Source organism: Aphis gossypii, chromosome 2 (assembly GCF_020184175.1).
Source record: "Aphis gossypii isolate Hap1 chromosome 2, ASM2018417v2, whole genome shotgun sequence".
NCBI classification, from domain to species: domain Eukaryota; kingdom Metazoa; phylum Arthropoda; class Insecta; order Hemiptera; family Aphididae; genus Aphis; species Aphis gossypii.
The window spans coordinates 85,474,447-85,490,601 of NC_065531.1; the positions used below are offsets into that span (position 1 = coordinate 85,474,447).

Below are 16,155 nucleotides of genomic sequence, written 5' to 3' on the forward strand. Positions count from 1 at the left end.
ATAATAATTTATTCTTCCAATCAAGTTGATATACCTAAATAATTAGTATTAAGCAACGTGTGTACTGTACTACTGTGTATACAATACTTTACTCGTTAAAATCATACTTCGATAAAAATTGTTATAAACATTATGTTGATAAAATTAAATAAATTCGATTTTTTACAGTCTTATCTGAATTCTGGAGTGTGCAGACAAAGACAAAAAGACAAAGAGGCTCATTTCATAAATATTATATAACACGGTTGATTTACGCAGTTAAAAACAATATATTTGATTATGTTACAACTACATCATTAAAATGGTTTAATATTTAAACGTCATAATATTATTATAGGTATTATAATAAATGTACCTATATTGTTTAATTATTTTAAAATTTGTTTGAGTGATCCAGTGTCGAATATCATGTTCTATAATGTATTTTAGACTGAATGTAAGATTATCAAAAAATGTTAACATCGTATATTATTGTTGGTTTAAGAATAAAACATGTTCTTTTTGCATATACCTAGGTAATTTTAATAAAAAATCAATTTTTAACCAACATCAATTTGAACGATGTCTAACGTATTTTTTTTTTTTTTTGTAAATATATAGAGAATAGCTATTTTTATATTAACTTTATATATTTATTAAATGATATGAATAACACAATACATGTAGTATTAGGCATTCCTAACAATTATATTACAATTTAGGGACAATTACATGTTTTATAAATGTTTTGATCCTTCTTTGTTCATAATAGTTGTGTTGATTTGTATGCAAACAATAAGTTAATATTGGTATAGAATCAGAGTAATTAAATTAGTTTGTCTATGGTATTTATTTTTATAACTGAATTTTTCCTTATTTTTCATTGTCTTTAAAGTATTACGCATACTATGTTCCGGGACGAATTATTATTCCAATGAGAATCCATTGAACAGCGTGTTATCAAGAAATACATTTCGAATAACAATAACTAAAATTTATAATAATATAATAAAATTGTATGTATATTAAGTATATATACACTGTAATATAGTTACCTAAAGTAGGTAAGTGTATTCATTTTAATACATTTTTGTCTTTCATTCAGATTAAATACCATTTAGTGTTTGGGTAGTTATGTATAGATTATTTAATATTTAATTAAAAATAAAATGGAGAATAATAAAATTATTTTTCTAATAATTTTCAGTTTTATTTTTAAATTTTATATTTTAGTCAAGTAAAAGATTCTCTATGGTATATATTCATATGTATATGTTAAGAGATATATATTCGTTACGTATACACTTATTTTATTCTATCACCTTAATAACTATCATTGTTGAATTGTATGAAAATTGTTATGAGCTTAAAGCTATAAAACAGTTATGAAACCGTGTCAATGATCGTTTTATCGATTTTTGTAATATAATATATTTATAGATTGCTATTCTGCAATTTTATTTTAACAGTTTATCACATTTACGACCTAGTCGTAAAATGTTGACTGAAATTCTTTACTTAGTATTGATGTAGAAAATAAAATTCTAATACACTTTAGTTCGTTAAATTAAAAATATTTAAATAAATAGAAATATACATTTGTATGAATCATTGGTTAAAATTGTATTGGATTATTAATTGTACTGCGATAACTATATCCACAGCCTACTATAACCTATTAATTACGATCCATTTACTATTTTATAGAGCTAATTCATGAAAAATTACTTCAAGAAACAATTTCATATTAAAATTAGACAAATTTGAAAGGTGTAGAATTTTTTCGTTTTATTAATTTAGACTAATTTATGTATAACAAATAATATTATTATTGTTTATTTCTCCGAAATTTATGGGTCCCACTTAACATGTTTGTTGGGGATCCATGAGCTCACAATTTGTATTTTAATTGTTTTTAGAATTATAGATGACGAAACTAAATTATAAATAATTTGATTATTATCAAACTTAACTATATTGATAGTATTTTATGGCGTGTGGACGTGTAAATACGTTAAATACATTATTATGTTTCAAGTGTGTACTACTTCTAAAATCTTCAAAAAGAACTGCATTTAAATTAAATATTTTTATCTTACATCATATCTACAGCTTACTATTAATAATATACACCCTTTATTATCCATCATTAGCTAGAAAATATTATGTACCTACTTACTCGTATTATATTTACTTATAAAATATCTAAACTAGATCAATAGAGGATGATAGAATTTATATCTAAAACACAACTATTATAATTTAACTTATATAAGTTAAATAAATACTATAGTTACTTATAAGTTATGTATTAGTTTATTTGTTAGACCTATTTTCTTATTAATATTATTAGTATAGTCGTAGTACCTACCTATATCTATAAAATAACTATAATACTATATTAGATTGTAATGCAGTCATATTATAGATACCTTATTTATAGAATAGTGGTTTTCTCGTTACTCATCACCGGATCACGTCGTTGAGACTGACTAATTTTTATTATAAAGCGATCAAATACCGTGGTGAGTCATTTGAATCGTTATTATGCATCATTATCACAATTCGCGACACGGGTCAGTGTTGGCCATGTCGACATTGAATTTCGAGCAAGGTCGTCGTTTTTTAGTTATTATACATACCTAATATTATGTATGTATTTTTTTAGTTCAGTGTAATCATATACCGTGTAATCTTTATCATGATTATATTATTTATTACTATACATATTGTTAAAATATTTAATGGTTAATAGTTAATACTGTATAGTGTATGTACGATAATTGTACTTCTTGTAAGTAGTGATATTCCTATATTTTTAATTATTTCGATATTTTTTTTTTCTAATTGTGGATATATCATCGTTTTTTGTGTATTTAACAAAAATTACAGACATCTATAAAAACAAATAAACTAATAATAATATAACTAAGATATTTTAAATATTAAAAAGACTAAATATTTATCATAAAAAAATTCTATATTTCTAATTTTTTATTCATTTATTGTTGTCATCTTCACTTGAGATGTCCTCTTGGACAAATAAACAGAGCCAAACTATCGTAGTTAAATTAATGTGGTTTATATGAGAGATAGTCAAATTACAACGTCAAATAGCAATTAGTAGCTGTAACGTTGTTTAGAATTAATTTTTTCTATTTGGTTAAAATTTGTTTAAATTTTAGTCAATGCTAATTACTTAATGAGTGTACATTATTATTTTGTAATTATGTTTTATTTTGATATACTTCAACAATGGCATTATGTTATTAATATTTTAATAATTTATAAATTATATGAAAGTTTATTACGAATAGACATTATTATGTCCAAACTACAAATAAATATGTTAAATAAGTTAAAACATATGCAAATATATTGCATCTAACTATAATACTAAGTTTTATAAAAAATCAATATAACGATAAATGACTCATTCGGCAACCCTCTGTCCAGTATAAACAGTGGAACTGTTGAAAACTACTGGTCGATGAGTCATGAGTCGGCTGTGGCAGACGAAAGGGGAGAAAGTGTCGTCTTATGTTTAGCATGTATATACTATATACTGTAAAATGTATATAGTAATAAATTGTGTACCGTTGTATAAGTTGTCCATAAATTGGATGTTGAATAGTTGTTTTGTTTTCAAGTTTCGCAAACATTTACAGTATATACATTATTCATATTTTTTATCTTCTTTCGTATAATGCAAATTAATAATTATGTTTTTATTAGTAGATGAGACTTCAAAGAGTACTATATTATCAAGTAATTCAATTAAATTAAAAAAATAAGCTCTCCGGCATAACTTTAACTATCATTATAACCCTCGTTTTAATTATTTTTGGAGTCAAACGTCAATTTTCCTAGTTAATAAAAAAAATTATTCTTAAAATCAAAATGTAGAGCTTATATAATTACTTATTTTTGTTTGCATTTTAATAACATTTTAAAGTATCTTATATGCTACAAGTTATAAAATAGCACTTCACGTAGTGTATTAGTTTTTATTTTTATTTTACCGTATTAATACCTACATGGTGCTTAAATTTTTAAATAGCATTGCTAATTTTAAAAAGTATAATGATTTGTAGTATGATAATTGTGTTGTTTGAACTTTCATTCTGATGTTTTTAAACTATTAAAAATGCTTATTTGCATTCTGTGTTAGATATTATATTTTACTAGGTACCCAATTTAATTTATCAATAAGTAATTACACATTATTTTTATTAAAGTAAATATAATCTATATTATAAAACTGTTTCTATTAATCATAAACTTGTTGAAATAAAAATGTATTCACGTCAATATATTGTCTTGTTTTATAATCCATAATTAAAAATAATTTTATTTATTGATATGGATCGCTTGAATTCTAAGGTATGGCATGGTTGGAATTAATGTTTTAGGAATTTGATAAGTCTAATGGCAGAGTACAATCGATTATTAATGACCTTAAATTAAAATAGATCATTAATATTCGTCACTATTTAATAAAATAAATTATCAGAGTAAAGTATTATTACATAGTTGTTGTTTTATATTTTTTATTTAATTATTGGAACAAATTAGGAAAATAAGAATAGTTTCTAATTTATTTTTATGTTATTCAAAAGTTGAATGTTAAGTAGTCAATATACAGTTTTGTTATATATAATGGCAATGGTTTTAGTACGATTATAACGTTATTATATTAAAATAAATTATTATATCAATATTTAATATTAAAATCGCACCTACTTAATTTATTAACAACAATTGGAATTCATTTATCAAATATATCAACAAGTATTTCTGTCTATATAATATAACACTATACTTTAATACGGTTGTATGGTTATATTTTTCTTATCAAAATTGATTCTCTTTAATCGCAAAGGTCTATCTCACATAATATATATATTATATGTACTTTATAATTATGCAGAAAAATAAGATAATTTAATCATCCAACTAAAAATATTATGTTGTAATAAAATAATATACGACAATAGCTAAAACAGTTTTTAATGACTTCCAATAATATTTTAATGCTAAAATTTTTATTTATAATTTTCATTTTAATATGCTCTTTAGTTATTAACTTGTCTAACATATTTAAATACTAAAACATATTATAATTATTGAACTAATACCTAGGTACCTATAATATAAGAAAATATTTAATTATTCAATTCAAAAAATATAATATGTATCTAGTACTTTCATTTTAACTCAATACAATTAAACATTTCATCGTATTTTATCCCAATTATTTATTATTTTATTTTTACAATATAATAAATAAATATAATTATATTACATTTCTTTTTCAAAATTGTCACAATCTCGACTTGTTATTATGCCTACATTTTCCATTGGGTGTGTACTGTGTATAGCATTATAATAGCAAGAGTGTCTTAAGTAGCATAATAAACTTAAACATATATCATAATACAACTCGGTTCAAGGACAAAGGTAATGATCACAGGATGTATGCAAGACATTCCCGTTCAAATTGAATTATGTCTGGTGGCCAAGTCAATCGCTTATCCACTAGTCTATCTATTTAATTTTTATTATTATCAATGCAACACGCTCATATACGGCGCACGTATAATAGATGGACGTTTATTTTAGATCACGTACGTTATGCATTCTCATTCCACTATAATTTTTATAGTAATATAAACCACGAGATTTTTTTTCGAACGCTGTGTATTACCGGAAACTATCGCTATCAACGGATTCCCAAAATGTTTAGCTAAATATTAATTTTTTCTGTCGCTTATTTTACTATTTTAAACATATAGTAACTAATAAGTCCGTCGAACTCATCATTTAGCTGGGAACGTTTTGTTTTAATGAATAATTCAAATTTCTTCGAAAATAATGTTAAATATTAAATAATAAATCGTTAAAAACAGATAATCTGAGTATTATATAAATTATAATTCTTTATATTCAATGAACAAATTCCCCGCCGACAATTTAGTCCAGTATTTTTACAGATAAGACTGCATTGGTGTGACATTTAGATTAGTGGTGGGGTTAACGATAACTAATTTTGATATTTTCGTTATTATTGTTTCAGAATAGTTTGACAAAGAAGCTGTGTCCCAAATCGAACACTATTTATCGTAAAAAAACATTGTATAGTGTTTTACTTTCTGACTGTTAAGTTATATACACACACAAACCAGTTATTCTTTATTTTGGTGACTAATTGAATAATTAACGCAATATGGGAGCCAGACAAAGCAAAAGATCTGTAGATATATCTGCCGGAGCTACAAAAGCAGAAAAAGTAGCAGCTGGAGAACCTTTAGAAAATGGCACAATTACAACTGCTTCAGCGGACGAAAAACAGGTTGTTGAGGCAAATGGTGGAGTTGAAGAAACAACCAAACAGAATGGATCAACGCCTCATATAGATGAAAAGGTTTGATTTTGTATTATAATATTTTATGTATATTTAAAAAAAATACTATTCCATTTTTAATATTTTACTTAGTTTATGTTTATGTGATATAAAATTTAACATATGTAGTATGTACCTATAGTTTTGTTTATAGTTGGACTTTAGTAATAGATATTAATTTATTGACATTTTATTTAATAACAATATTATATCAACATAAGTTTAAAAAACATCTAAATAATATTAATTATAATAAACACTCATTAATTATAATATTTTTATTATTTATAACAAATACTTTGATTGAAACAAAAAACATATAATATTTTAAGAGGTCCAATATTTAAATTAAAACATTATAATTGTATAATTTTCGTAATTATTTTATTTTAAATATTCAGTGGCATTTAAGCATTTTTGGTTTTAACCTATGTTAATTTTAGCGTCACGGTTTTCTACGGTTTGTAATCTGACCTAGACCTTTGATTTTTAGTTGTTTTATCTTGTTAGTTGTTGTGCTCTATGGTAGATATGCGAGTAGGTAGTGAAATATTCTTAGTATAAATATCATTATCTAATATTTGGCTAGATAATAATTTATCATATTTATTTAGAAATAAAATAATTTGTCCAAAAAAAATCTTTTTGAAATAAAACTTATGTATTTTCTATATTAGTTGAATTATTATTAATAAATATAATATTTATTATTTAGTAATTAAATTAAATTGTATTTTATGATTATAATTCCTCAATGAAATGACCAGATAACATTAATTATTCATCTCATAAATAATTATTCTAATATCATATCGTTGTTTATTGTTAAAAAACAGTGATTTTATAAAATAACTTAAAGTGTTATAAAATAGTAATAAATTCTTAGTACTTTTTTTAAATATATAATTAACTTCATAACTTACACAGTTGGTATGTTTTACTCATTTATTATTTAAAAAACTAAACATTTTTGAGAATATTATATATATATATATCTATAGGTATAATATTGATTTCATTACAAACCAAAGGAGTTCTAAAAATTATTCAGCTTCAAAGTAGAATATGAAAATAATAACGTTTGTTACGTATGTTGTCATTCTAATGTTTAAAATGATTTAAAATGATAATGATTAAACAAAAATTGTATAGTTTATTTACTTTCAATTATTTTAGTTTTGGATTATTATTTAGAATCGACATTGTAATAATCCACAAAATAATATAGTGTAAATATTGTTATTTAAATAATATATAGTTGTCTTTGCTAACATCCTTTTGTGTTTACGTAAACACAAAATCAGTGTTTATTGTTTGTCACACAAATCTGTACTTTATACTTCATTCAATTAATTTAGATGTATTCTTTCTATAATGTTTTAATATGAACCTATAAGATTATGCGAACATTTTGCTTTATTTTATCTAGGTATCATAGTAAATTGTATAAAAAGTAATTTCTTAGATATTTAGTGTTTAATCAAATAATTAAATACACACACTGTATGGATATTAGACTTAGATAAACAGCTGATTAGAAAATATAAACAAATAATAGTTTACACTAGTAAAATATATAATTAAATAGTCAGAATAATGTCAAACGAAATGATCATTTTAAGTTTCTGAGTATTAAGAGAATAAATTATTATTTGCGTAGGTATAGGTATTTAGTTTTATCTCCTATAATAAAGGACCTATAGAGTGAACTTAAAAAAATAAATAAGTTTTCTTCTAAAAAAATTGAAAATGGTTGTTTTTTTCATGCGAATTATTCGAATTATTACTTTTTTTCCATATAAAATCCTTTGTTAATAGGTTTTAAATTTATTAAATCCATTTTAAGATTTTAAATGTTGCAGTTATAAAATAAGAGGGTATACCTAGTAGTATTATGGTTCTTAATCTAGTGTCTCGATATTAATAAAATCGTATGCCTATAGGTACTATAAATCTATTTTAATTAAATTGAATGTAAAATATAATATAAATTATTATGGAAATATACTATAATAATATAATAAAAATAATTATTTTTCTAGGAAACTGCTGAAACTGAAGATGTTAAGGAAATTGTTACTACCGAAGAAGAAAAAACCGAAGTTGTAGCACCGGTTTCTGAAGCTAATGGTGATGTAGACACTGCAAATGAATCATCTAAGACTCCGACTGACGAAACCACTACAGAAGAAGTTCAAGCATCTGCAGAAAAAAAGAAGAAGAAGAAGAAATCCTGGTCTTCAGAACTATGAGTTTTGGTAAGAAAGATAAATCTAAACCGACAGTAAAGGAACAAGCTGCCGTTGACGTAAAAGCCGAAACAGTTGAAGAGGTAAGATGTAAACAAGTTAAGAACTTTAAAATAAAATATAAGTTGAAAGATAACGGTACTTTTAATAATTATTGAATTGATAATATAATATTCATATAAATCTGGGTTTTACTTTAAAGTACTTAAATTTGTAGTGAAATTGACGAATTTAATTTATAATCGGTATCTAATAAAATCATAATTTTTATATTATTATTAATTTATAAAGTTATAACATATTTGATTTATTACTTTTAGAGTTCAAATATTACTAGCATAAAAAGTATAATATTATATATTCTGAGATTTGGTATTTTTTTTTTTTTTTTTTTTTTTTTTTTTATTGAATAAAATTTCAACTACAACAGTAATACCTACTTAAAACAAAATTATCATTATAACAAAAAGAGTATATTTCCCCCTCAAGTCAATGGCTGTGCGGAGATGAGAGTTCTAATAAAATAAAATAATTACCTTTCTAATTCAAGAATTGAAGTTAAATTTACATTTAAATAGATTAAAGTTCATAGCTACAGTAAAGTAGATAAATAAATATTTTTTTTTTTATATTTCATAATATAAAGGTTTTTGTTATAACCCTAGTTATAATTTGGAAGAATTATAATCCTAAAATCCTTCAATTTAATTTGATCACCACATTTTACTAATGTTTTTATTAGTTTACGGCCTAGTTTTGTCTGTTCTAGTTTAGAATGTTTGGGATAAGTTTTATTTTACTTTTTTCATATATTATTCTTGGCAGCAGCGTGGTCACAAAAGCAATCGTGAAACCTTGAACCTAGCACGTTAGAGGACGTTGACTTGTTTGAATACCCGATGTGTGATAGCCCTATATATCGGCTCCTCTAATGGTATTGTTGTACACATATATAACGTACTAGATCGCGCGCGTGTTGATAGTCACGAATTTTACTGTGTTTTAATTTTTGGTTGTTGCTAATGGAGAAGCGTACAAGATGTGGAAAGGGTTACAGTATTGGTATATTATATGTGCCTTGCGCAATCAGGATTAATAACATTTTGATTTCTTAAAAACGGACAACAATAGCCGCTCGAAAATTGTCAGCCTAAACAATAAACATACAAACGCACCTCTTTGATGATAGTATATAGCTTATTATGTTCAGGCGTACGTGGATATAGTTTGAGGGTTTTCTTCGAATACAATATGCGCTACACGACTTTTGTCTATAGGAAACTGCGATCAAGGAATTATTGAGTTATTATAATGTGTCTTTTAATTTTGAAGTATTTTTTTAACCGTAAACCACACCTTGATAAGTATTCAAACAATTTACATTATAATTTATAATATACTTTGTCCGTTATCCCGAAGGCTTCTAAAAATATGTTCTGTTATGGTATTTGTTTAAACAAGTTGTATATATTAATAATAAATAATGTAACCCTCTACTGCTTAATTTTAATGAAAAATGATTCTTAGAGTGGGTGTAAAGAATAATGACTTCCTCTTACTTAACTCCAAAAGCAGTTTTTCTAAGAGGTACTTTGCGTCCTAGAACTAATCTCATAAAATGAACTCTTGACATAAAAATACACCCAATGGGTGTTTAAATAACAAGTTTGGTGGTTATTTGAGGAATATGTAGCTTATATTATGTTCTGAAAGTATGAGATTTCTTAACTTGAATTAATTAAATAAATTAAATTTATATATTCATTTTGAAATTGATGAGTAGATTTTATTTAAGTAAATAAAATATTATTAAATGTAATGTACCAAGTACTTATTTATTTTTGATTTATGCTAAAACTTGCCGAGATAAACAAGTTAAAAAAAAATCAATTGCTTGTTCAATTATTGTTTTATAATTTAATATTGTTGTGACAGAAATGTTTTTATGACCATAGGTCATGGTTAAAATAAATAGAACGTAGGTAAACTTGTGAACTATTGTTGTCAAAACGTGCTTTAATTTCAAATAATTGGCTTTCCACCAAAAAAGTATTTTGTACTAAATCCCAAATTTTAATGTACTTGCAGTGGTTCTCCTTATGTGAAATTGTAGTAAAATCATAATCCATTTGTTCAATAAATTAGTTTTTGTTGTTGAAAAAGTGTTTGAATTGACGCAAAAACTTAATGCGTGGACCGAAAAGTCATGGGAACGGGGTAATTGACCAAAAAAAATTTATTGTACGAGGGCATGAAGCCAAAAAAAAACTGCCATACAGGAGAAAAAAATATCTGGTCTGGGAGGGTCTAGAACGCGAGACGTGCACGATCGATCGCTACAGACCCGTCGCGACGCCCCAGTATCCATAGCAACACGTTGCATAGTGGGCTCGAGCTGTAGCGTTTACGTACGTATTATAATATCAAACCGGCCGGTTACCGACTATCCCAAAAATTGAATATATCCGCCGCCCACGTCAGTTACCATCATGGTTTATCCTATCTGATATTTATTATATATTTTGTTCCACCCACAACCCTACTTTTAGTATTTATTCAATTAAATCCGCATATTACTGATTATTTGGCAGTATACAAGGTGTGAATGAGAGGTTCTGAAGTTCTGAAAGTACAACCCTGTGAAGAGTATTCAAATTAGAAAAAGTATGAATTAAAAATACCATACTACTACCTATCGTCAAAACTCGTAAATAGTTACGCAGTGCAATCTAATTTTTCTTTATCGAATTGCATTAAGATGATATTTAATCCAGCGCAGAATTCGAGTAGTATGTTCAAATGATTTATTTATTGTGTTTTGTTAATCAATCAGATCATCAAATATTTTAATTGAATAAATTACCAGTTCAATAAAAATATGTTAAACGATAAAACCTTTATTGCTTGTTTATAATATACTTAAATTCTGCTTCAGCAATTATTAGTTTCATTATTTTTTTTATACTTATAATATGCTTTAATTTTTCTGTGAAACAATTTTACACATTTTCCTTTAATTACGATTTATCATTATTTAAATTCTGGCTGTAGTTAATATTCTATATGTAGTGATTTATCTTATATGCCATTATTCTTATCATTCAATAACAAAATAATCTTAAGAATTTGTCATTATCTTATTTCGAATACACTTGTACATATAAATGTGTATGTATTTACTTAAAAAAAATGTATATATATACAAATATAAGAACTTGAAATAATTATTAATTAAAAAACAACAGCATAGTGAGTACAATCGTAGCTTATATAAAAAAATTAAGATGATGTCACACTTATGTTTGTGTTGTACGTGGGAAAATAAATTCACAAATATGAATGATTTGAAAGTGATGTCAGAGTGTTGTTTAACTCTATTACAAAATGTAAATAAAAAATATTTTCGAGATCGTCGTTTTATTACACTATAATACGCTTTTATAAATTTAATGTTGATTATTTTTTAAATATATTTGTTTTCGGTAGCATTTAATTTGGAATATTATTTCATAAATTATAATTTTACAAAATGTATTACAAATCTTCGTAAAGGTGTCCAACTAAAGTATTAGGTACATTATAATATATTAATTAAAACATGATAAACTATTGAGTATGTATTTGTATTTCTTGGCTTGTCATTATCGTTAATTGTGTTCTGTGATTCTATAATATATGTATTTAGCACTGTTTTTTTCTGTATCTAGAATTCTTAAAATATGTTGCTGATATAATTTTTTATAACTTTTGAAGTGTGAATAATAATATGCCTAGCAATAATTTTCATATATTAACTGTTATTTTATTAGGACTGTGTTAATTGCGTAACATTTGCAAGTGACAGTCCAGCTTGTGTCTCATATTTCGTATAAAACACAACGTCTCTCATAAGATTATAATTTTTAAATGTGAACTATAAAATATTTAAAATGTGCGTTTTATAATAATTGATATATCATTGAAACAAATTCAATGGCTATATACATATATTTATTGATTATAAAATGATATAGGTACTACTTATTTGATAGGTATTTGTATTTTCATTTTTGAATTTATACTAAAAATGTAAAATTATATGTGCTTACTATTTAATATTTCAATTACGTAGTACATATAAATGAATGAACAAAACAAAAGATGAATTGTTAAAACTTAAAACATTATTTCGCAATCAAACAGTTGGTTAAACATTTTCATATTAACCATTAAAAACAAGTACCTATTGTGATAAAATTGTATTCAGAAAAAACAAATAATGTTTATTTTACCATTTTTTTTTTTTTTTATTCGATGTTTAATAGTGATAACTAATAACTGATAAGTAATAAATGATGTAATACCTCTTAAACACAAATTATTTTTTCAATTGGTCATAATTTTTGTTACCTATTAAAATATTATAATACAATTTAGTGAACTAGTTTTCAACCCAAAGTTGTATAATGTAGGTCATAGTTAAAATAAAATGTATCACGTTGTTCATAAATGGCTTTTGTTTGAGTATCATAATTCAGGTTTCCGGAAATTATCTGATATATAATAACAGGAACACAACCTAAAATATAGGTGCGCGTAAGAACCATACAAAATACATAATATTGCAGCGGGAAAACCTTCAGGGTATATAGGAAACAATGAAGATAACTGTACAATCCAAAGATCGCGTCCTTCGGAGACATTGAAGACGAACAAAAGCGAAAGACGCGTTATTCGTTTTTCCCCTTAACCAATAGTTCCCGATACACACAATATTATGGCATTGTATAATAGCTTTGTCGTGTCTTCAACCGGTTTATGTGCCGTCGGGGTACATTGAACCATGTTAGTTTTTTTCTTTTTCTTCTGCTTTTCGACAAAGACCCAACCTACCAACAGTTGTGGCGTGGTGTTCTGCAGTAGCGTACTATATTTACTCACACACACACACACACTGATTGTTAAGTACTGCTACTGATGTTCTAATGGCGCGTAACTACGGAGTGAGGGGATACGTTACTTCCGCCCCACTACCAGCTAGGTTTTTGTGCTCAATTTGTATACGTATATTATAAATAGTCATTATCATTATAATAAAAAATTGTCAAATTCTACAAGGTACGTGAGATAAACGCGTTTTTTGTTATGTTATTAAGTGTATTAAATATAATATTATGGTATAGAAGCTTGTTTAAAATATATTTTAGAAAAAACAATAGCAAAGTGTTGAGTGGTATACATGTGTGAGGAAATATTTTTTACATCATGAAAAAATCTGTTTAGTGGTTTAATCCCGTAGAAAAAAAAATAAAAACAAATAGTCGTGTTGTGTACTCGAAACTTTTTTCTGAACAATATAAAATGTGGTTAATAAAACATGTTGGGGATACTCCGTTGATAAATTGATGCTGCCATACGATATTCTTTGCTCTGCTCCCCGATAATGTAATATTTTAAAATATGAATACATTGTGCGTTAGACCTGTTCATAAAATTGTAACTTTTGTCTCTGGAAGTCAAGTACGCCATTTTTGATTTTCAACCTAATGGTGGTTCATACAATATTATAAACCAAAATAAATGGTTGATTATGTACCTATTCACAATAACATATTGCAATAGGTATAATCGTTTTTATCTTTTTATTCGTGTCTATAAAAGTTTTACCTAACACCTTAATAATCTTTCATTTATACCTAATATATATGTATGAAAATGCAAACTATTTGAATTAGTTATTATTTTGAAAAGTATTTTATAGAACGATTAAGAATCGTTCAAATAATTTATACTATATAGAATTCTTCCATCGCAATTTATTTAATAGTATTTTAATTTTACAAAGATATGTTTTTAAACATTAGTAAGCACATTTAATATATTTATGTTTTTAATAAAATGCGACTCAATAAATCGATAAAACCTACAGGTATTTTAAAGACCATGTAATATATTGTGATGATTAAATATATGTTTTGAAGGTTAGGATAAGGTTATTTTTTAATAATTATAAACCCAATATCTTATTAAATACCTATCCAATATTTGTTTATTTTCAACAGAATAAATATTAGTTAAATGTAAGGACTTTAAACCCGTGCTATTTTGATAGTTATAAAAAATGTACAACGTATATCATACAATAGAATAGCTATATTACATTCTTAAATACCTACATAGTTATGTATTATACTTTGAATAATCTGAATCGGATTTAACGTATTTATGTTTTTTTATTAGTCATTTTATATTATATTAAAATTGAAGAATTATAATATGATTTATAATATTTATATCTTTTGTGAATTCGTGCCGTTTCGTCCGAGCTCATCTCTATACTCTAAAAAAAAACTAGACACCAAAACTGGAAGCATAAAACTAAATCGAATCTATCATCAAACTATAACTCATACTTACTACTATATTTAGCTAGTATTCCAATAGATACTGTGATATATCTATATATAATTGTTGTTGTTTACAGAAATAAATCAAGTAAATTATTTACTTCAAATATTTTTATTTTTATTTTATTTTATTATATTATTAGGTTTAATGATTAGTTGATTACTGTAGATTATCAAATCATCTTTAATATATAGTGACATTTTGTATCTAAGTAATAATTACTGAAATATAATTCAAAAACCATTATCTATTACCTATCCCGTAGGATAACCTGACTTGTATTGTAATACCTTTATTTATCTTTTCATGATGTAGTGGTAAAAGAATAGTTCAATTTATCTACTTCTAAATTGGAGAAATCATTGTGTTTATTATACATTTGTCATATGATCGAAGTAGGGCATAAGACATACGATATTGGTTTAAGATGATTTGAATCAATTGATATTGTCCTTATGAAATGTAATCGTATACCTTTAATTACTTTTAGCCATATTTTATATATCACTAATATAATTTCATAATTGTCCTTTCTAATAAACTTACTTTGTTAAAATCATTGGATCTATTTATTTATATACTTACATATTTTAAGAAAATATTGTGATATAGTCTAATTAGCATGCAATTCATAATTCTATAAATCCAAAACTAATGTATTATTGGAACTTATTTAAAAACATTAAATGTTTTAAAATTAATGTATTTTAACTTTGATATCATAATAACGATTATACAAAGAATTTTCAATCAAAGTTATTAAGTTTTCGATTCTGAGCTGATAGATTGATGTGATTTTTGTCTGTATGCTATCACCTTTTAGGACGGTAAAAATGCTTTGGTTTTAAAATTCTAAAAGGGTTGGTTTCTGTTAGCAAAATGGATCTATTTGTTACTTTTCAAGGTAAAAAATATTATTATAATATTTAATTTTATGATGAAAAAATAATAATACCAAAGAAAATTGAAGAAAATACGAGAATCCAATTTTCGACAAAATCGATTTTGTAATTTTTTGTGTAGGTAACTTTGGAACGAATTAACGAATTACCGTATGTACCCTAGGTACTTGAAATTTTCACCAAATGTTTATACTATCATTTTCTTTTTTTCATTAAATGTCGATTAAACATTTTT

The 16,155-nt window shown here is 24.9% G+C and overlaps 1 protein-coding gene across 1 annotated transcript in view; it reads left to right on the forward strand.

The window, feature by feature from the left end:
• Positions 1 to 16,155, forward strand: part of LOC114119169 (A-kinase anchor protein 200) — a 34,844-nt gene that overhangs the window by 13,539 nt on the left and 5,150 nt on the right. Inside the window, 3 exon segments of the mRNA XM_027980662.2 lie at positions 6,056 to 6,403; positions 8,425 to 8,620; positions 8,623 to 8,714. Of these exon segments, the coding sequence (XP_027836463.2) occupies positions 6,206 to 6,403; positions 8,425 to 8,620; positions 8,623 to 8,714 (486 nt within the window). The 5' untranslated portion in view covers positions 6,056 to 6,205.